The sequence below is a fragment of the Apus apus genome, chromosome 1 (genome assembly GCF_020740795.1).
Source record: "Apus apus isolate bApuApu2 chromosome 1, bApuApu2.pri.cur, whole genome shotgun sequence".
Classification (NCBI taxonomy): Eukaryota; Metazoa; Chordata; class Aves; order Apodiformes; family Apodidae; genus Apus; species Apus apus.
Window position 1 is genome coordinate 71,099,652 of NC_067282.1, and position 20,725 is coordinate 71,120,376.

Below are 20,725 nucleotides of genomic sequence, written 5' to 3' on the forward strand. Positions count from 1 at the left end.
TAACTCAGGCTCTTAGTTAGCCTTTGCCAGGGGCTTAACCACTAGAGATGACTATGAGGAAACAGGGGGGAAAAAAACTGCCATAAATCAGGCTTTTACCACTCCACATAATTATGGGAAGGTGAGAAACCATGCAAACACAACACAGTAGATCATACCTGGTCAAGTCTCCCTTATCCATAGTTCTGAATACGAGAAGGAAACATCCCTACCACAAAACTTTCCTTCTAATCATGCTCAGCTCCTACTTTTTACATGGCTTTATATCCCTTTTAAATTTCTATCCATTCTGATCCAGAAGATGTTCTTGCATTTTACGTTTTCTGATTCCACTAAGCTCTCAGTAAGACCATGTCACCTTTGTTCCAAATACGCACTGTATAAAAATACACTTTTCCCATCAGCTTTCAACGCATTGACTTTTAATTTAAGAACAAGACTCTAGTAAATTACGAAAAGATAAACAGAAGCTTCTGATTCGCTTTATCATCTGCAAGGTAAACAATTTTAAGCAGCAGAATTAACGCTACTTGTTTTTACTATTTTAAGGCTTTAAAATGTTTTTTCCTCTTTTGCCTATTTTATCCCTTTTGAACATGGCTGAACAGTGTGTTCCAGGTGAGACAACACCATTCATTTAATGAAGGCATTCTATTATTTTCTGAACCATTCCCTAAACATCCTTACATTTTGCTCATTAGTTTTATTCACTTTACTGTAAATGAGAAGCCCACTCTGTGCCATCTTTCCTTCAGAGGTAAGATGGATGTTACTCATTGCAAAGATTGTCCATTTGTTTTCCAAAATGGAGACATCTTTCCAAGATGCCACACAGATGTGCTATGTATGATAAAGCTTCCCACAGCAATGTGAGAGGCATTCAATTTATTGCACACTTTCCCCTCATGTTCCCATATATCCAGAGACAGCCTGCAATATAAGAAACACCCTAGGCTTTGAATTAGATTTTTGGAAATTCTTCCCCAAGTCTCTTCCAGCGAAGGTAGCTTCAACAGTCTACGTGGCCAAAACATAGTATCATTTCACTCTGTTTGATGTAGCATTATTGTCTTTAAGCATCCAGTTGGAATGGGAATGTCCTCAGGAACTCAGAGAAGTCGTCTTCCAATTCTTCAGCATTCAGTCATAATGAAGGCTCTTCAGCGTTCCCCCTCCAAACCTTTTCCTTTCAGAGAAGCCAGGAATCTAGAGACAGGAAAGATAAATTGTCATGTCAGAATCAGCATGAGCTCCCCCCAGCCCACTTCAGAGTGCCTGTTACCAAGCCAGCTACAACAATGTCCGCTTCTTCTGTGCTGTCTCCAGAATCAGGACTAAAATGCTCCAGCCTACTGCTAGGAGAGAACCATCAACTAAACCAGATGCAAATCTTAAGTATGGCTTGGTTATCCTATGAAGCTCCTTCAAGCTTTTTGGCAAGGGTTACAATGAAAGCCTTCATTTCCTGGGCAAATCCTAAACTAGTTAATTACAGATTTCGAAGTTTGCATTTCAAAGCCATCCAAGAATTTCTCCTCCGTTCATTTTTAAAACTATAAACCAAGTCCTTTTAAAAAGCTGTCGAGACTTTATTCCTTCTAAGCTGAGACAGCAGCACTTGACTGGTAGTTCAAAGTACCATTTTATCAACTGCTGAAAGCTTTAAGAAAACTATCAGGATAGAAATGGCTGCAGAGCATTAGCATTCCTGCTTTTGCAGCCCACCTGTAGAGACTGCTTACACTGCAACAATGGAGACTTACAAAGTGAATCTACTTGAAACCATCAGAAACTTCTCTGGCGTAAGGGTATTTCAAATAGATTTGCAACCTCATGCACCTATGAATCCCCCAAAAGAAAGAGATGCATTGCTTTGTAATACTGTATAAGATGTCTGCCCTATTGGTGGCATCATAAAACTATTTGATTATAGCCCAGATGAACCTTTAAATATCTAACTGCATATAAGCAGCCACTGCAGACCCAGTAAACACATCCTCCCACAGCAATTCCACACTTTCATAGGAAATACAGTATATTAAAATAGAAGGTGTCAACCAAGCACTAGAAGGCACAGAGAACATGGGCATGTATGGATGATATGGGGCGAAAATGTAAATTATGATACAAAGTAGATTGATTGCTCAGGTGACACAGGACATTGGTAAACTGAGAAAGCTAAAGAGCTTACACAAAATAAAAGTCCACTAAAAACCCCACAAATTGAATTTAGTTATGGTTTTCAGGCCCAAAATGCAAACAGATACGTAAAGAATTCATTCAGGAATGGTTTTGTTCACTTGTGAAAAGCAATCATCTCTAAGGGAAAAATCAGGCAGACTTTGCACAAAGGTTCTTCTCATCAAAACTGCTTTTCAAATTCGAAAAGGAAAAATGCAATCATTATAACTAAGAAGTAGGAGGACACCATAGCTGAAAACTTATCTGCTTTAGCGTTTTTCATATCAAAGCCACTAATTAAGAGTAACAATTATTCATCAGAGATCTGATCAAAGTCATAGCTACAAACAATTGGAAACTTATCATTCGTTTCATCCTGAAGAAGTCTATAATAGAAATACCTCAAAACACGAGTGATCGAAGAGACCTATTGTAGAAAACCCACAAACACACCTGTAAGATTTACATCAAGCAGATAATTTCAAATAATAAAATGAAGAGGTTATAATTATATCTCCAGTCCCATTTGGATTTTGTCTCTTTAAATATAACTGTCCACTACTTCAGATTTGTTTTAAGCTTTTGAGCTGTTGTCAGTGAGGCAGATGAAAATAGTCACCAGAAGGCTGTAAACTTTGGCACGCAGACATAAAGTATTTGAAGTTAATCCCTGGCTAGCCACTACCAATGATTAAAAAAGAAAAATTAAAATCTGACATCACGCATCAAAGACAACCATCACACAAGCAGATTTCTGCATTAAGCTATTATCCCCACGAAAAGTAGACTTTCTTTCATTAGACTGGGGGGGGGAAGGCAGCATGCAGAATTGAAATAGGAAAAAAGCAAATTTATTTTTAAAAGGCCTAAAAGAATGGTCAAAGGAAGTAAGTATTTTGTAATTTGTGACTATTTTTCCCCCCCTCCCTAAAGGGCTTTCAGGATAGCTACACCTAACAATACATTTGATTGTATTTCAGTGGTGCTTATTGGTGGTAATCTGCAAGCACCTCACAGATACACTAAGTGGAACACAGCTATCCCCGCACTGCAGACTGTGCAGGGAGAGGTGGGGGCACAAAAAGCTTAAGTGGCCTGCCCAAACCAGGACAGTCATTTTGGTAATTCTTCACCAACTCTACTAAAAACAGTTAGTTCAGACATTTAGGAATGAATAATACACTGGTATCACACTGCCATGTTCATCATGGCTCCACCGGTTCTATGAAAACTCCCTGTACAGAACATAAAATGTCAGCCCCGGCTGTGCCAAAAAAAGCCTTTTCACTGACCTTCAAGACAGCAGCTCTTGCCTAAAGTTGCTCTTAGAAGCAAACAGATCTGAAAGATCATATTTGGCCATTTTACCTCATTCTTCCAACTTCTACTATGTTAGCATACTTAAATATGTCACTGCCAATCATATTACAGACCAATACATCAGCTGATAAGGGTCAGCCATTTTTCTTCCTATCCAAAACTGCTGTGCTCCCACAGCTTTAAAAACTCAATTATCAACACAGATTATCATTGAAGTTATGTTTTATAGAGGACTCTGCCAGCAGTTCACATTGTATAGGGAGAAATCAAACAAAAAAGGAGTAAAACTGACAAACCTGATTGCCATCTCTTAAGAAGTATCTCTTCTCTATGACCTGGAAAAAAAGAGAATTATCTTAGCTGGCACAGCATGTGCATAAGCTCAGATTCCAATCAACACTTCACATTTGAGCACCAAAACATATGGCTAACTGGGACAAGTCTGAACCCACAATCCCTTCCCCAAACCTATTGCTTTAAGTGCACTGCTCTATTAGACACAGAAGGAGTTGCCACCTCCAGACATTCTTCACAAGGCTGTGTTATCCTCAACTTCTACACAGCTAATTTAGTTAGCCCTCTTAAGTAACGGAGGTGATGGTTTGGGTGCCTCCTTATTGCATCAGTCAGTCATTTCCACCCCTCTCTGCAGGTGCAGTGGTTTTGAGCACTAGAAAAATCTCATTCTACAGATGCATAAAAACTCCAGTGGTTCTGAGTAGCCCCTGGGCATAGGTCATGCTTGAGAAGAGGTAGCCTGATTCCCTCTCTGAGAAAGATGCACAAAATGCCTGTGTGAAGGATACCTATGGAGGCAGCACTGGCAATCTAAGAATCTAAGTGATTTGTATCACCCTGTACAATCCACACCCTCCTCCAAAGAAAATTCAGGCCAAATTTCCTCTAGAGCATGATCTGTTACAGGAGGTGATCTGCTCCACTATGATCTTTTTGCCCAGGGGATGCTTAAACTGGAGCATTCCTTCTGTCATTTTCACAGTAGCCCTTGACGCTCTCCTGTACAGGAAGGGAGACTAATATGCTGTATTTATTAAGTCCTAAAGTTACCTTTAACCAGGAGAACCAGAGCTAACCACCGTTTTGTACTCCCCACATTGCTACCTTAGCACACTGCAAGACCTCTGGCCAGCCAAAGGACTCCAAAAGCATATGCAGAGTGTCTTTGCACATTTCTGAGTCATTTTGGTCTATACAGAACAAGAATCAAATCTTCAAACAAATGAACAATTTTCTAGAGGTTTCCAAAAGCAGACCAATCTTTGGCCTCCCCACACCTGGTTTGAATCAACTCCTAAAGCTGAAAGTGAAAGAAACAACTAGCTGGTGTTCTATGTTCAAATCACATACATACATAGAATATATAGAGCAAAAAAACCCATAATTAAGTTGACTTACCTTATCAAAAAACCTGCTTAGCTTGACAGCATTGGATGAACCTGCAGCCAGGTAACGAGGATTGGTGCAATCCTAAAACACATAAAAGACAACAACAAACCAAGCACAAGAAAATCAATGCAAGGAAGACATACACATGGAAATCAACACACTCTTTCCCCTGACACATGCACATGCAATCAGCTAGGGAAAACACTATATATCTGCTGATTTTTGCTCCACAATAATTTGAGAGAAAAGGCCATCTTCTGTTCTGTGAATCAACTAGAGAATTCTAAGTACCCCACTGTGCACTTCACATCTTCCTTCTGCCACTAGCTATACAATCAGCTAATAATTTGTATGTGTGTGTGTATACAAGCATTTTTATACATATTTATTCACATTATATATACTTATACAGAAATAAAGTGATCTTGATGTTTCATTCAAAGATAGTCTGTGTCAGAACTAAGAACAGACCAACAATTTTAAGCTTCGGTGACCTTATCTAACACTCCCTATATAGAATCAGAGCGTGCTTAAGGTTGGAAGGGACCTTAAAGATCATCAGGTTCCAACCTCCCTGCTATGAACACGGACACCTCCCACTAGACCAGGTTGCACAAGGCCTCATCCAACCTGGCCTTATCCACTTCCAGGGACAGGGCTTCCACATCCTCCCTGGGCAACCTATTCCAGTGCCTTACTACCCTCACAGTGAAAAATTTCTTCCTGATGTCTAACCTAGATCTCCCCTCTTTCAGTTTAAAACCATTACCCCTCGTCCTATCACTGCCCCTTCTGGTGAAAAGTCTCTCCCCATCTTTCCTACAGGCCCCCTTTAGGTCTTGGAAGGCTGCTATAAGGTCTCTCCAAAGCCTTCTTTTCTCCAGGCTGAATAGGAAATATACGTTCCCATGGTGAGACAAAGCCAATCATTTCATCAAGGAAAGAGCTCAATCAAAATGACTCCAACATTACTAAGAAAAATCCCCAAAGGTTTGATTTTTCTGACACCACCTTTACTTACTAAAAATCAGAATCACTTCTATATAAAAGAAAAACAACCCTGGTGCCAAGGATACTAACCAAATTTATCTCTTCAGCATTGAAATCCTCAGCCAAGAAAGCCGTTCTGGTCAAAACTTCATTCCGCTTAGTTTCTGGGATCTGATCCAGCTTTGTTCCTATTACCAGCAGTGGAATCTGGTTATCAGCAAACTGTTCACGGTCATAGTCACTGATGAGGGAAACAAATACAACTCTGAATGAAGCTACGGTCACATCAGTGGGCACAGGGGCACCACCAGCTCCCATCTCTTTCGAATGACAGTAATTTATTTATTAAGAGTCATTCTTTATCTAAGTGAAAATGTGCTGTTATCTGTAAATGAAGGAAGGGCTTCTGCATCTAAGTCACTACACAGGGAATGAAAGGAAAGAGAAAAGAAACCACATTAATTGGATTTCTTCTTGGCATAGATGAACCACAGAAGAAATGCTAACATGAGCAGGAAAGAGAGAGGAATTGCAGTATTTTACCAAGTGTATGGAGTCAGCAGAGACAGATCAGGGAGATGGCATCTCTAACATCTAAAGTTGCTACATTATATATAATATAGAGTTTTTAAGGAGTGACAATGAAATACATCATAACAGCGAAAAACTACCCCTTCCTTAGACCTTAGATCAAAGAGGGTTGCAACAACAACTCTCTGGTGGCAAGTTACTAATTATTCTACATTCCAGTAAAGGTTGTCACTACAAGCTGAATTCCAATAACCTTCACCTCAGATATGAATAATGATCAAATATAACCTTTATAAAATAAATTATACTGCGATCAGATGCCATCACAAATGCAAGATCAAATCTTTCACCTCAGCTAGGATAATCACTCGTCTTTCATTTTTACCTGAAACAAGATTTCATGAAGGTAATTTTACACCCAACAGAAAAAACTTGACCAAGCAATTGCTAGTGGCTGAGCATCTGTCCCTGACAGAAGTTAAGCTTTTGAAAACTAATACAATCATGAAGAACCTGTATGTGAAAAAAATGGAGAAATTTGCAGTTTGCATAATGCAAACTCTGCTTCCCTTCTCCCATGTTTCTACAGAACAGGCTGATAAATAATTTATATTCTTCCCACAAAAAGCTACCCCTTATTGTTGCTTCCCTGTTTATGTGTGAGGTTTATCAATGATCTGAAAACCTCCTTGACTACATGTATAACAGGAGGATGGAGATACAGGAGGAAATACTTGCAAAATGTTGGAAAGCTAATTACGAATAAGCAGAATTAAGCAGAGTTTTCTAAGCATTTTTTAAGCCACACTCCTGAAGTAATTCCCCCACTGCCCAAACCAAAAAATACTTAAGTGAACTTCCTCAGCCTTGGTGCACAGAGGGACAGCCTTTTGGAACCGAGACTGGCCACCCCTATGACACTCCCTGCACAAGGGCTTTGCGTGTCTCAGTACAGACACACAAGTCTTCAGGTAGCAGGGACTGCACCCGCCCTCACAGAGGCATCAGACAGATGAAGGACACAGTAAACAACCTTTCCCTTAAAGCAAGGTCTCTGCCATACAGTTTAGGAATCTACTGACAGAATAGCGTGATTTGCAGTATAAAACAAAAAGAAGAGTGATTTTCTTTGATACACCCTGTATTTGACTTCCTTCTTAAAAGTCTAGCCACATCTAATTTTGTGAGACTTCCATAACAGCTTGGAATTACTGTGTCTTAACCCTGCATGTGTGTTTCTCACTCACCCGTTTGTCACGAGAACTCCTGTTGGAGCCACATCTCTGTTGAGTGCTTCCAAAGACCAGCGATATAAATTCTGGGATGATTTCTTATTGGTTAAGTCATGCACTAAAATGATCCCTAAAGTGAAAGAGCAAGATGCTATTTAATGATATATACTTTTTTTCTTTATCTTACCAAAATGACATCTGCAGGTTCCCAGATATCTGAGAAGCAAGAAAGGCATGTATAAGCAGTTCAGTTACAGTGAATGAGTAAAGCTGAAAACATCAGGACACAACAATTTTTTTAAAGCTGCTTATCAGGAATTGGATAAGAGCTAAGAGAAAAAGCTCATGAAAGGTGAAAACAAACAGCCACCTCAGGGTTTAATCTGCAAGAGGTTTGAAGGCATTCTGTGACTCTGCTCTGTCTAGTTCTAATGATACTAAACCTCTTTATTACTGCAGCAAGGAATTTAGCCTTTCTCTGTTCTGCCTAATTGGTAAATATAACTATCTTTCTGTCACACCATCTAAAAAGTTTAAAGTCTGTCTCTTTATTTCAAAGAGTTTAGATAGCACTATTGCTTTCCAGCATTTTCAAGAACTAATGCTACATACCTGGGGAGGTATCCAAGAGGGAAATAGACTCTGGTAAACTTTCACAGTCCACCAAATGGCTGGTAGAAACATGAATTAATAAGATTTCATGTATTTAAGCACAAGCTTCTAGCATTTTTCATTACCATGATCCTTCAAAATATAAACTCTGAGATGTAAAACGAGGCAGCCCAACTTCCTAGCTGTGCTTATTAACAGACACCCACTTCTGATAACCACGGTTCCCAACTCAATTACCCACTCCTGCTGGCAAATTTCTTCTATTTATTCACACCTTCTGCAACCTGTGGAACATTCCCACTTCCTCCAGATTTGAAACCATCATTAATTCAAACACAAAATGGAAATAAACCTCTAAACTTCATCAGGATTCTTTCTAAACACACTTCACAGCCTACAGGTGGAGAAAACTTACTCCATCTTCCACCTTAACTCCGAAAGGAGCCACCCACTATACAAAAACAAACCCCATTTTCACAAACATTCTCCACTACCCTACACGACTGTGCACAGATTCTTCTTTGAGAGTTCCCAGCATATCACCAACCATACCCCTATTTCAAAGCATTTATATCAGTAACGGCATAAAAAGGCAATTCAACTGCGTGTCCACCCCCAGCGTGGGGAGAAAAAAGCCTGGTACAACATAACTTGGCCTACAGCAACACATTCAGAGGCACTGCTGCATAACCAGAGAGAAACACTCCCCATCATCAGACACTCTTCCTCAATTGCGCTTTTGATTGGTCAGTTCCCTTATCTGCCTCACCTAAAACCTACAGAGCTAGTTGCACCAGTACAAAAAGACTGTGTCAACATCAGAAGAGGACAGGCAGGGCCAATGATTAGTCAAGGAAATGTTCCTCCCCCAGTAAGGTCTGCAAGCCACAGCCTTACTGCCTCATCACTGCCTAGACTATCATAGTGCACACACCAGATGCAGAGACACCAAAGCAGATAATCTGCAGTCAAAACACAACCAAACATTAACCATCGCTTGATGTCAGGTTTTTCAGATCACTGCAAGCCCAGAGATCACAACAGACAGGCACGAAGTACTTGTTCATCTCTTCTTAAATAAGGTCACAGAATCACAGAATCCTAGGGGTTGGAAGGGACCTTGAAAGATGATCTAGTCCAACCCCCCTGCCAGAGCAGGATCACCTAGAGTACATCCCACAAAGGCAATCTGTGAGACAAGTCCTAATGAAGAAATTAATCTAATGAAAGAAACAGGAGCCAAGGCTAACTGCCAAAGTCAACAGTTTTCATATGCAAGTTGCCTTACAGATAAATAACTCTTTTAACGTCATCAATTACCATTCAGGCACCTAAGTTCAAAATTCCACCTCCTAATGGGCTGTTCTAGGATATTGCCAGGTCTGACCCACACCCACTGGCATACTGTGGATTTGGTGTCAAAAAGAAATCAATTCTTTTTCATATACTGAAGAGGCTTCCTTTGAGGGTACAACTCAATTCAAATCTTATTTACAGAGGTCTGGTTAACAATATAAGCAAGAGGCACATAACACACAGTTTTCCTCCTGGGTAAGGAGGAAGAAATAACTAGTTAAATAATCACAGAGCAAAAATGTTTATTGTACTGCTTAACACATTATTGAAAGGGCCTCAAATGATTGGGAGCAAGAAATGAGAATCAAAAGGAACATTGGAGTCATATTTTCAGAAGCAGTGATTAATCTGGTATGTATCGATTTTTAGTGAACTACCCTTGGATACCAAAAAAGTAACAACTGAAATACTGCATTATTATGTTTATAATATCTTATTGGCTCTTATTAGTGGTACAGATGAACTGCTAGGCCTTTGAAGTCAGTATCTCAGCAGAAGGCACAAATTACATCCTTCTATCTACAACAAGGTGCAAGATTCAATTATTAAAAATAATTTGGCAAATTAAATGAGAAATTTAATGAGAAATTAATGAGAAATCAATTTTGGCAAATTACATGAGAAACTAAATGCCAGCATATTGTAATTTTTGTAAGAGAACAGTTCAAATTTGCCAGGGTAGGATATAACTATCAAAGTTCATATACATTCAAATAATTATTTCCCTGCTGTACGTTTTGGAACTGAACTGAAAATAAAAATCCTATTTCTGCATGTATAGCAGGCCTGGAAAGGTGAAGGCAACCTCTGTGTCTGCAAGCGTAGCTGGAAGGGACATCACTGCAAACTTCAAAGGCTCCCTGGTGCGCCAGCTGCACAAGACTGAAGTGAAGGGCTGATGAAGCTCATCTGCACAGGTTTGTCTAAAATAGCTTTCCAGTTCAAAACGGAACCCATACAATTCTGCCTAGGAACGGTACAAGGTTTTTTTTCCTGTCTAAATGTACTGGCATCAGAAAAGATAACAATACAGCCCTCAGCCAAGGATCCTGTCCCAGCACCAAGAGATAGTTTGTAACAGAACCAGTGACAAAAACAGATTTTCACCAAGAACAGATTTACATCCAAGCAAACTTACCATTCAGCATGTTATAAAATACTGCTCGTGTGCTTTTCACGCTAGTGGCACTACCCACTGAGCCTCCAACATCCCACAGCTCAATGTAGTATGTCTTCTCTTCTGGAGTCCCTTCTTTGTAGTCATGGATCTGATGAAAAATCCACATCATACATAACGACAGCACCAGCTCACAGGAGTTAATCCATACAACACTTATACAGCTGAAATGATTATTATGCTTGGATAGAAATTTGTAAATTCTTGTGTTGACATCATTTCAAATCTCTTAATTAGCAGAGAGATGGAACGAGTCAAGCAGCTGCCACTGGATACCACAGCTCTTACATGACATGGAGCTTGGTGAGTGAGTAGGGAGTATCCTTTCCACCTCAGTATTAACAAACCTAATTACCTCCCGATGTGCTCAGAAATAGCATGTTGAGAAAGCAGATGAAAAAGTAAGGTCATTACTTCCTACAGTTCTTAAAGCCTAGAGGGTAGTACTGCGAGAATATCAGCAGACGTGACCACATCAGATCCAGCTGATCACATCAGATCCAACTGGTCACATCTTCTTCCTCTCCAAGTTCTCACTGATATCTCAACTAAACTAATCAATCAACAAATTTGGCCCTATATCTGCTAGGTAGCTTGGCTCCAGTCAAACAGGACTGCCATGTTTCTTTCTCAAAATTTTGGAAATACATTCCTAACCTATGGCAATGCATTTCAGGGAGAATCTGGTGAAGAGTGATGAAGGAAGAAAGCATTTATCACTGTCCCATGAGGATTGTAGGTTGTGTCAAAAACCTGCTAGACAAATACCCTTATTCCTCTGAGAAGAGGTCCTGCAATGCACAGGCAGGAGAAGCAGCCCTATGGTCATGGTCAGTACCCTCACTTTAAGCACACAAGTTGTTTTTCTCCAATATGTTTGGCTGACAGTTTATCTGTGCTTTTCTGGGAAGCTTTTCAGGGAAGCATGGCTTAAATTCTGTGCCTTGTGACTTAAACGGGTGGCTCGATGCCTTGTCACACAGCAGGGGCCACTGCAGCAGTCAGGGAGAGAGGCGAAGGACAAGAATCTTGCCTAATTTCCATAACCCTGTAAGGCCAAAACTTTCCTCACACAAGTGCCTGGACTCCATTCAATATTATTTGCTTCCGAAGACTACGCGCTCGGCAACACAAAACACGGAGACACACCTCCTCCCGGGGCGGCAAGGAACGGAAAGCAAACATAAAGCCAAGGCCGTCCCCTTCCCTGACGCTTTAGGCTCGGGCTACCACGAGGCCGGGCTTGGTCACCTACTCGAACATCCACCGAGCAGCCCACTGTCCAGGACGGGTTTCCCAACACCTGGTTTTGGCACAGGAGGTGAACGAGCGAAGATTTCCCGACGCCTGCAAGCGCACGGAGAACAACCCCTGAGGATGATGAGGAGGGCCAGCCGGCAGGCCCGCAGCTGACGGGAAGCACAACTCACCCGACCCGGCAGGGCCCTTCCTCCGGGGAAGGAGCCCCGGGCTCGGCGCGGGAGGCGGGCACAGCCCCCGTCAGGGGCAGCCCGGGGAGCGGAGGGTCCTGCCCGGCGGGTCCCGGGCAGGGCGGGCGTCGGGGGGGGCCAGCAGGAGGAAAGGGGCCCGCCCGGAGGGGCCCCCCGCCCGGCTCCGCGGCTGGCGGGGGAGGGGGGCGAGGGGAAGGGGGCGCCCCCCCCCCCGTGCGCGGGCAGCGGCGGGGGCAGGGACACTCACCGGAGTCGCCCAGCACCAGCACCTTGACCCGGTCCAGAGCCGCCATCTTACCCTACCTAGCAACAGCCCCCGGAGACCGCCGCCCGCGCCGCCAATCACGGCGCAGGGTCAGCCTGCTTCTCTCGCCTCATTGGCTGGCTTGCTCGACGGCCGGGACCGCTTTCGCTTTTTTGATTGGTGGAGCTCCTGTGAGGGCGGGAACGCCGAGAAGGCTATTGGCTCGCTTTCCTGCCCCTCGGCGCCCGGGGCGGGGCCGCGCAGGCGCAGAGCGCTGCCGGGCCGGGCGCCGCGCTGACGCCACAGGCGCGCGGGGCCGGGACGCGCCCTCGCGGAGCCGCCGGGAGCGGCGCCCGGAGCGGGGAGAGCTGGAAGCGGCGGCAGGTCAGTGCCCGGGCCCCGCCGGCCCAGCCCCGCCGGCCCGGCCCGGCCCCGCCGGCCCCGCCGCCGCCGCCCCCCGTGGGAAGCGGCTCACGCGGTGCCGCCCGGGGAAACGGCCGGGAAACGGCCCCTCCCCCCGCTCCACGTCCCGGGGGCCTGCGGGGGCTCCCGGCACGGCGGCCCCTCCCTCCAGGTGTTGCGGGTGCTGCTGAGGGGGCCCGCGGGGGTCGGGGCTGTGGTTGAGCCGCTCCAGAGCTGCGCCGGCCTCTCCTCGTGTGCTCTCCGTGGGTGTTCCTGGCCTGTGGTTTCAGGAGATGCTGCTGAGCCCCGGCGCCTCGTGTCCTACCGGGGCCTGTGCTGTCGGCTGCCTGAAACAGCGCATAAAAGCAGGCCGGGAGCGGGAAGCCGTGCAGATCGATCCTACGAGGGGATTCTCTGCTTCTCTTGGCTTTAAAGCTTAGTCTGATACGATAGCCCAGCAATTCTGTGCTGTTTGTAGTTTGAAGGAAGATGCAGTTACTCTCAGATTACTCCTCAGGCAGGAATCTGTAGTGAATTACACTAATAAATCTAGGGTGCAGGGAAACGAGCTGGATGTATTGAATCAGCAGCCTGCTGCTTTCAAAAGGGACATCTTGAAGCTCGTTCCTTTTTGCTATGTTTGGCCACTGGCTGAGCCCATACAGTGAGGCCATTCAGTTCCCTGGGTCAGCAGGGTGTTTTATTTTTGTGCAGTAGTTTTCTCCTGGCTTGACAAGATTGCTGGTTCCCTGAGAAGCAGGTGAATGTCACGTATCATAATGGCACTAAGCTGTTAAACGGGCCCACCTGTCAAACTTGTATCACTACATGTGGCACAGTGAATAAGGAAGATGGGCTTTCTTAACAGGATGCTCAACAGTGCAGTTAAGGTACACTTTTGTGAAATACAGATGATGTAATGGTTTTCATCTGTGAAAGGTGGAGCTGCTTCTTTCCTCTCTTTGCCTGTACTAGTGTCCTCTCACATCTGCTGGCTCTGTTGCTCATCAGATTCTTCCACCAGCTGATTAAATTGTTGAAAAACTTAGTAAAAGCAGGTCAGGAGAAGGTATTTTTCTGCCTTTTAGCAATGCAAGTTGGTGCAGGAGAAGGTCTAAGGAGTGCCAGAGCTGGCATGGGAGGGGGCAGAGACATTGTCTTCTGAGAGGAGCAAATCTCCTTGTGGTAGCAATAAGGGATGATGTGAGTTTCATTCTTACTTTCCACTTCCTTTAAGATACTATCTACAACTTGCTTTCAGTAAGGATGCTCTAGAAGATTCTTCTCAACAAGAAACTGCATGAATTAAAGCTAACCTGGTATCTTGTTGGATAGTTGCTTTGTTTCTTTATTGTTTACACCCACTATCTATATACACTAGATGGCTACACTCTGATGAACTAAATCTTTTCTGAACCTAATGCTTTCATAAATATTTGTCTTCTTTCTGGAATTCCTAAAAGTCAGACAACTCCATTCACATAATCTATCACGATGAGAATTGTGGTGTTCCAGGTCTCATTGAATCCAGATAATGAAAAACAATTACTGCCTTCTTCCTGTCAGAAACTTAACAAGGAATCCTGCTGCTAAACCCACTGTACTTAAGTGTAATCAGGAGTTTTAGCCTTGATATTTGTGAGAAATGCTTTTACTTTTTTTTCTTTTTAAAAAACTCCAAAGCCTCACAACTCCATTAGCTGAGGGCCAGTGCTGAGATGTCTCAAAAACAACAGATAATCTTCTGGTATACCTTCAAACCAGAGTGTAAATTGTAAGAGTTTCGTATGTCGTTGGTTAAAATGTTCCAGTGGCTTCACACTGCGATTGAGTCAATTTAACATCTTTGCCACCACGTGGGGAAAGCTCACTCGTCTACATCCGTAGCCATGCTTTCTTCTCTCTGCTTTGCCTAGGCTCTAGTCTGGTAACATAAATTATTGAGTTCTTGAACTTTTCCTCTTTGCTGTCCCTCTGAAATACCCTACTTTTTTGGCATGTTAGTTTTTCACTTTAATCAACTTGATTCACCTTGCTACATGAATAAGCAACTGTCAAAATTAGCACAGAATGGTATGGGTTGTGGCTGAAGGCTGGGAAAGAAAAAAGACTTCTTTATGGTAGGAAGGGTATAACTTGACTTAAGCTCTAGCAGGAAACTGTACCTTCACTATTCTAGCCACGAAGTTTGATCTTCCATAAATAACGCACTCTATTTTTTTCTACAGTTCCAGCTGAAAATACTTTTGTTAATGCTAATGTATATTTGAAGTCCTTCTGAATATTACATCTGTTCGTAGACATGCACACAGGTAGCCCATTAATTTACTGACATCTTATTATTGTTTATGTCAAGGTTACATTTTGAAGGTGATTGAGAATTACATCCCAAGCCTGCATTTTCAATTTCTGCCTTGTATGATAAGACATTGTGGCCTTACCGTGTTTGGTTCCATGTATTTTTTACTTGTGAAATTATTATAGAATCATGGAATGGTTTGGGTTGGAAAGGACCTTAAAGATCATCTAGTTCCATCCCCCCTGCATGGGCACTTCCCACTAGATCAGGCTGCTCAGAGCCCCATCCAACCAGGCCTTGAGCAGTTCCAGGGAGAGGGCAGCCACAACTTCCCTGGGCAGCCTGTTCCAGTCTCTCACCGCCCTCACACTAAAGAATCTCTTCCTAATATCTAACCTAAATCTCCCCTCTTCCAGTTTTAATCCATTACCCCTTGTCCTCTGGCTACAAGCCGTTGTAAAAAGTTCCTCCTGAGCTTTCCTGCAGACCCCTTCAAGTACTGGAAGGGTATGAGGTCTCCCCGGAGCCTTTCTCTCCAGGCTGAACAAGCCCAGCTCTCTCAGCCTGTCTTCATAGGAAAGGGTGCTCCAGTCCTCTGCTCACATTTGTGGCCCTCCTCTGGACTCGCTCCAAGCTTAACAAATTCAGGCCCTTCAGCCCCTGTGTGCAACTGCAACACAACATGTCATTTTTAGTGAAGAAAAAACCCTTTGATACTTGTGGCCTCCTGTTTTCAGTTTGTGGAATGTCAACCAGGAGGTAGGGTTTGAGTGAATGTAGATTGTTCTTTCCTCTTATAATACTTCAGGGCAGGTCTTTCAATAAAAATAAATGAATTCTCATCAGGATGTAGTGCAGGAGGAAGGCTAAGCAGCAGTGTTCTGAAGTCTCCAGGAACTGGAATTCAGTAAGCTTATGATAAAATGCTGGAAAACTTTGGGTTTGCAACTTATCTGGGATAAAGGCAGTTCTGGATAATAGGGACGTTACACAGATCATCCACTCACTACAGAGAAAGGCAAAAAAAAAAAAAGCAGACTTGAAAATGGAAGATCTTGTGCTATTTTCTGGAAAGAATGAGTAGTGTCTGAGGTTACATTGTGCAGACATTTTACATTTTCTTGATGGCATGTTTTCCCACTGTGGTACTGAGGTTTGTGCCTTCCCTCTGTGTACTTGGGAAGATTCAGAATCACTTTTCTCAGCTTACCCTCATCATCTTCTGAAAGACAGAATGTTAAGCTTTATTAGAGTGAGAGAATATAAAACTAGGATCTGGTGTTTGCAAGTGACTGCTGGAGTAGAATATGGTAAGCATTGGCTCCTGGAAGTCTGTTGTACTTGCCACATCTACAGGTCAGGGACTCCTATAATTTTATTTTTCCTGAATAAACTGTATCAGTGGTATAAGCAAGTATTTTTTTTCCTTTTAAAAAAATGTTTTGGCAGAAGGCTGCAAAAACTTTTTCCAAACAAATCAGAAAAACCTGGTCTCGGAGATTTAATGAGCCTGAGCACTCATGATTCAATTTGGATGTGGAGAAAAACAGGATCACCTTTCCAAGTGTTAAAAGAGTACATCTGATAGACCTGGGTTTCCAGCCAATCCTGCAGGTTTTCTTCAGAAAGTGACTCAGGGTGTTATAAAGGGTTTGTATACCCCAAATAAGACTGAGGAGCAGTATACTTAGTTTTTCAAGGTCCTTTTAAAATTTTTATCTTGTCAAATATATGAAAAGTGAGACTTCATTAATTTTTTTTTAGTTAAAATTACTAGTGGACTTAATATAAACCTCAAAGTTTTATATTAAAACAAGGTGATGTTCATTTGCAGTATTGTGTAACAATTCAGGTTGATTCACTGGCTGACTTCCATTTTCATAACCTGTAGTTCTAGTTTCATCTGCATTGTGGCTTCTAGGTGTCACATTTCATAGAATCATAGGGTTTGGAAGGGACCTCTGAAGATCATTGAGTCCAACCCTCCTGCTGCAGCAGGAACACCTAGGGCAGATCACACAGGAACGCATCCAGACAGGTCTTGAAAGTTTCCAGAGAAGGGAGACTCCACAACCTCTCTGCACAGCCTGTGCCAGTGCTCTGTCACCCTCACAGTAAAAAGTTTTTCCTCATGTTGAGGTGAAACTTCCTGTGTCGTACCTTGGTGCTGTTTCCCCTCGTCCTGTCACAGGGCACCACTGAATAGAGACTGGGCAATTCTTGACACCCACCCTTCAGATATTTATAGACATTAATAAGGTCCCCTCTTTGTCTTCTTTTCTCAAGACCAAACAGCACCAGGTCTCTCAGCCTTTTCTTGTATGACAGATGTTCCAGTCCCTTAATCATCCTTGTAGCCCTTTGTTGGACTCTTTCCAGTATGTCCCTGTCCCTCTTGAACTGGGGAGCCCAGAACTGGATACAATACTCCAGATGTGGTCTCACTAAGGCAGAGTAGAGGGGGAGGAGAACCTCCCTTGACCTGCTGGGTCTTTTATCTCAGCTTTAGTCAGGAAAAGCAGGAAGAAAAACAGATCCAACATCCTCAGCACAATTCCTGTTCACAAAAGAATACTAGAAATTTTTGTACTTGGAGAAGAGTGCGGATGCTTTTATGCTGCATCAGGAAAGGCCTGACCGGTGGAGGTTTTTGCTTAGTTGAATTTCTGGCTTCTGTATGGTCTTTAGTTCCATCACACTGAATGTTTTTTTTGCCGTCACTTGCTCCCCTCTCTGGATTTATTTTCTGACATCTCTGGTTATGCTCAAGACCTACGACACGTTCATTTTACTCAACGTGAGGTATGATCTCATTTTGGAGACTGAACCCTAAGTTTCTTCACCGAACAGATTTGCTTGTACTGTGTAACTGTAGGCCTTTCTTCCCAGTGTTGTGTCTTACAGCTATGTCAATATTTTTTCTTACTTTTAGAGCAATTTTTTTTAAAAACAACAACTGTATATTTAGGGTTGCTATCCTACTGTGTTAACATAGATCTACTTTCCTCCTATACCCACAGTACTGAATTGTATTCATGTGATTACCCAAAACAATTCACTAACAGCTGTTTCTTTTAATAAAGCTGGTGTTTACATTTTTAAATTTTTCTTTAGCGTGTTTCTGAATATCATCCTGTCCAATGTGCTGCATCATTGGTACTGTAGGTGCTTACTAGTGGTGTGTCTTAGCCATTTTTCTTTTTTCCCTGACAGTGTCTCTTGATGCTCATACATTATTAAGGTCAGCACAGACATTATTATGAAACAGATACACGTCCATTAAAACCTTGTTAAGAGGCGTTACCGTATTTCTTTGCACATGTAATTAATTCAGGCTTGACCTGCTTCAATGGAAGGTGAAATCACTTCTCAAGAATGCAATTATTAAAGTCCCCTGCTTTTGAATTTTAACCTGATATTCTTGTGGCACTGGATTACAACTTGTGTGCAGGTTCATTGTATTTCTTGCCTAGTGAAAGGTAGTAATTGCAGCTCATGTGTGTAGCCCAATGTTTTTTGTGGGCCAGATGTCAGCTTCTCCTACAGAAACAATTTGTTTAACCGTGGCCTGGTGAGTTTTGGCAGTGGTATATGCTCCTTCTTATGCCATTGTTTTGTATTATGTAGCTTGCATGAGAACATGATTATCAAGAATGATGTTGTAAAATATGTCCTTCATCCAACCATGCAGATGTTGTTCGAGCCCTTGCTTTTGATCAGTTTGGTATTTGGTTGGGCTCAATGTATCACAAAAACTGGTGTTTGCTGAACATGCTCTTTTTAAGAGCTAAGTTCTTTGTGTTCAGCATTGTTGACTTCCATGTAGCAAAGCTTCACATGGGTGTTCTTTGGTGGCTTTTTTTTTTTAAATATTTCTTGACGCTGATACTAGTCAGTTGGTTGTCTTACCCAAAGGCTGTCTTCTAGAGGATTTTGAATTTAATCCATGTTAATCAACTTTTTGAAGTGAAGATTAATGGTAAATAATGGTTTGTGGTGTGTTCAGAATGCTTGTATTTTCATATATCCATGCCTTGAAAGAAAAATCAAACCAGTGTGATATTCAAGATGCCCACTATTGCCTGAGGGCATAAAAGATTTGGACATCACAAAAAATCTCCAGTAGAGGATAAGGAATAATAATGTAAAACAATAATAATTGTTTAAAAACTTCTGATCCTAGTAGATTAAAAAATATATTCTAGTGATTGACACTAAAAAATATTACTAAATCTCTATTGCTGAGAACCAAGTGAAAAGTATATACTCCTAGAGGTGGTTTTAGCTATTGGTCTCTTGTAGGTCTCAGTTTTCAGGTGTTTGCTGGCATTACTCTGGAAATTGTACCTTAAAACTGTTTTGAAAGTGGTTGTGGAAATCTGCAGCTGTCTTTTCGGTGAGATTCTTGCAGAGGAAATGTTTTCCATCGGCTCTCAGATGAGGTATCCAAAATGGGATGTGCTTATTTAAAAACACTTTTTTCTCCATTTTTTGTTACCACTGATGTTCTGAATGTCACTGTGCCCACTTCAAGCTGAGTTGCTAAGTTTTTCTTCAAGGAATTCTTAGGGAGTAGTGTATGGGTGAGGAGAGAGGGGCTTTTTGTTTGTCTGTGAGATCTGCACTTAAAACCCTGTGACTTTTTAAAATAGAGTTTTAAAATCCCTTTTGGGGTGCCAGGTTTTATTAAAATTGATCTTTACATTAACGTTATACTGTGCTTAACCTCCGAATAAGATTTAATGTATTTGAATGAATAAAGACTTCTGGCCAGCTTCTGCATTGACATTATTTTATAGTATCACTATGTTGCTGACAGATTCAGTCAAAAGCCAGGTTTATCTTTAAGTGACTGAAAGACTGTAAAAGTACCCACCCAATGACATTGATTGTCAAGGACAAGTTACTGTGATGGTATACAGATTGGGTCTGACTTAGATATAAAAAAATACTGCATGATAACTCATGATGGGGCATCCTTTATTGCTAATGCTTTTACCTTTAACACAAAGCTCTCTAAAATTGTCCTTTGTGTGAGATAAATCAGTAGGTATTTGTCATGCAAAATAAAGCTAACTGATTCTAGAAGTACTTCATTCATGGCTAATTCATGCTGTGATAAACATATTTCAATTTAATTTCCTTGAAGGGAAGCTGGACCTGGACATCCAGGCACCGTGTTCTGTAAGGTATTCCCAGCCTGCACATAAGCAGTCAATGTCTGTTCAGTTCATTTAAGTTTGCACACTGTGAATAGCATCTGGCCCCAAGTTACAGAAAAAGCTCAAGAAGGGAACTTTTAAAAGAAAGGAATGAAGGTGTTTTTTTCTCTTAACCAAAAGGCAGAAAATACAGGACAATCTTAATTTACTGTTAAGCATCACAGTCCACAGCCTAATCACATTGCATTGGCTGTAACCCTTGAGAGTAAGGTACCTCCACAGTTGCAGAAGAAGTTGGGGGCTGGAGAGAAGTAAAACTTAGATGGTTAATGTTGCTTGAAGTTTTTTGAGAGGGCAGTGT

General features: G+C 42.2%; 2 protein-coding genes across 3 annotated transcripts in view; one reads left to right on the top strand and one right to left on the bottom strand.

Annotated features, from left to right (window-relative positions):
• Positions 1–400: 400 nt before the first annotated feature.
• Positions 401–12,585, bottom strand: RABL3 (RAB, member of RAS oncogene family like 3). Of its 2 annotated transcripts, XM_051611887.1 has the most exons (8): positions 12,505–12,585; positions 12,062–12,153; positions 10,768–10,897; positions 7,677–7,791; positions 5,989–6,139; positions 4,918–4,989; positions 3,798–3,836; positions 401–1,206 (listed from the first exon to the last, which is right to left on the bottom strand). In XM_051611887.1, exons 1-8 carry the CDS (start codon positions 12,548–12,550, stop codon positions 1,141–1,143), a joined length of 711 nt encoding a protein of 236 aa, XP_051467847.1. In that variant the 5' UTR covers positions 12,551–12,585; the 3' UTR covers positions 401–1,140. The 2 variants fall into 2 exon arrangements, with proteins under 2 accessions (XP_051467847.1, XP_051467855.1); XM_051611895.1 differs by lacking the exons at positions 12,062–12,153; positions 12,505–12,585 and adding an exon at positions 11,956–12,055.
• A 194-nt stretch (positions 12,586–12,779) lies between these two features.
• GTF2E1 (general transcription factor IIE subunit 1) overlaps positions 12,780–20,725 on the top strand; it is a 56,208-nt gene continuing 48,262 nt past the window's right edge. Inside the window, exon 1 of the mRNA XM_051611839.1 lies at positions 12,780–12,885. The gene's annotated coding sequence lies outside the window, so the exon portion shown is untranslated. The remainder of the gene's footprint in view (positions 12,886–20,725) is intronic.

Coding starts and splice junctions, on each gene's coding strand:
- RABL3 (XM_051611887.1), bottom strand. CDS start 12,550: ATGGCGGCTCTGGACCGGGTCAAGGTGCTGGTGCTGGGCGACTCCG. Junction 12,154..12,504: donor GCTGGTGCTGGGCGACTCCG/GTGAGTGTCCCT, acceptor GTGCGCTTGCAG/GCGTCGGGAAATCTTCGCTC. Junction 6,140..7,676: donor GGAGTTCTCGTGACAAACGG/GTGAGTGAGAAA, acceptor TTCCCTCATCAG/TGACTATGACCGTGAACAGT.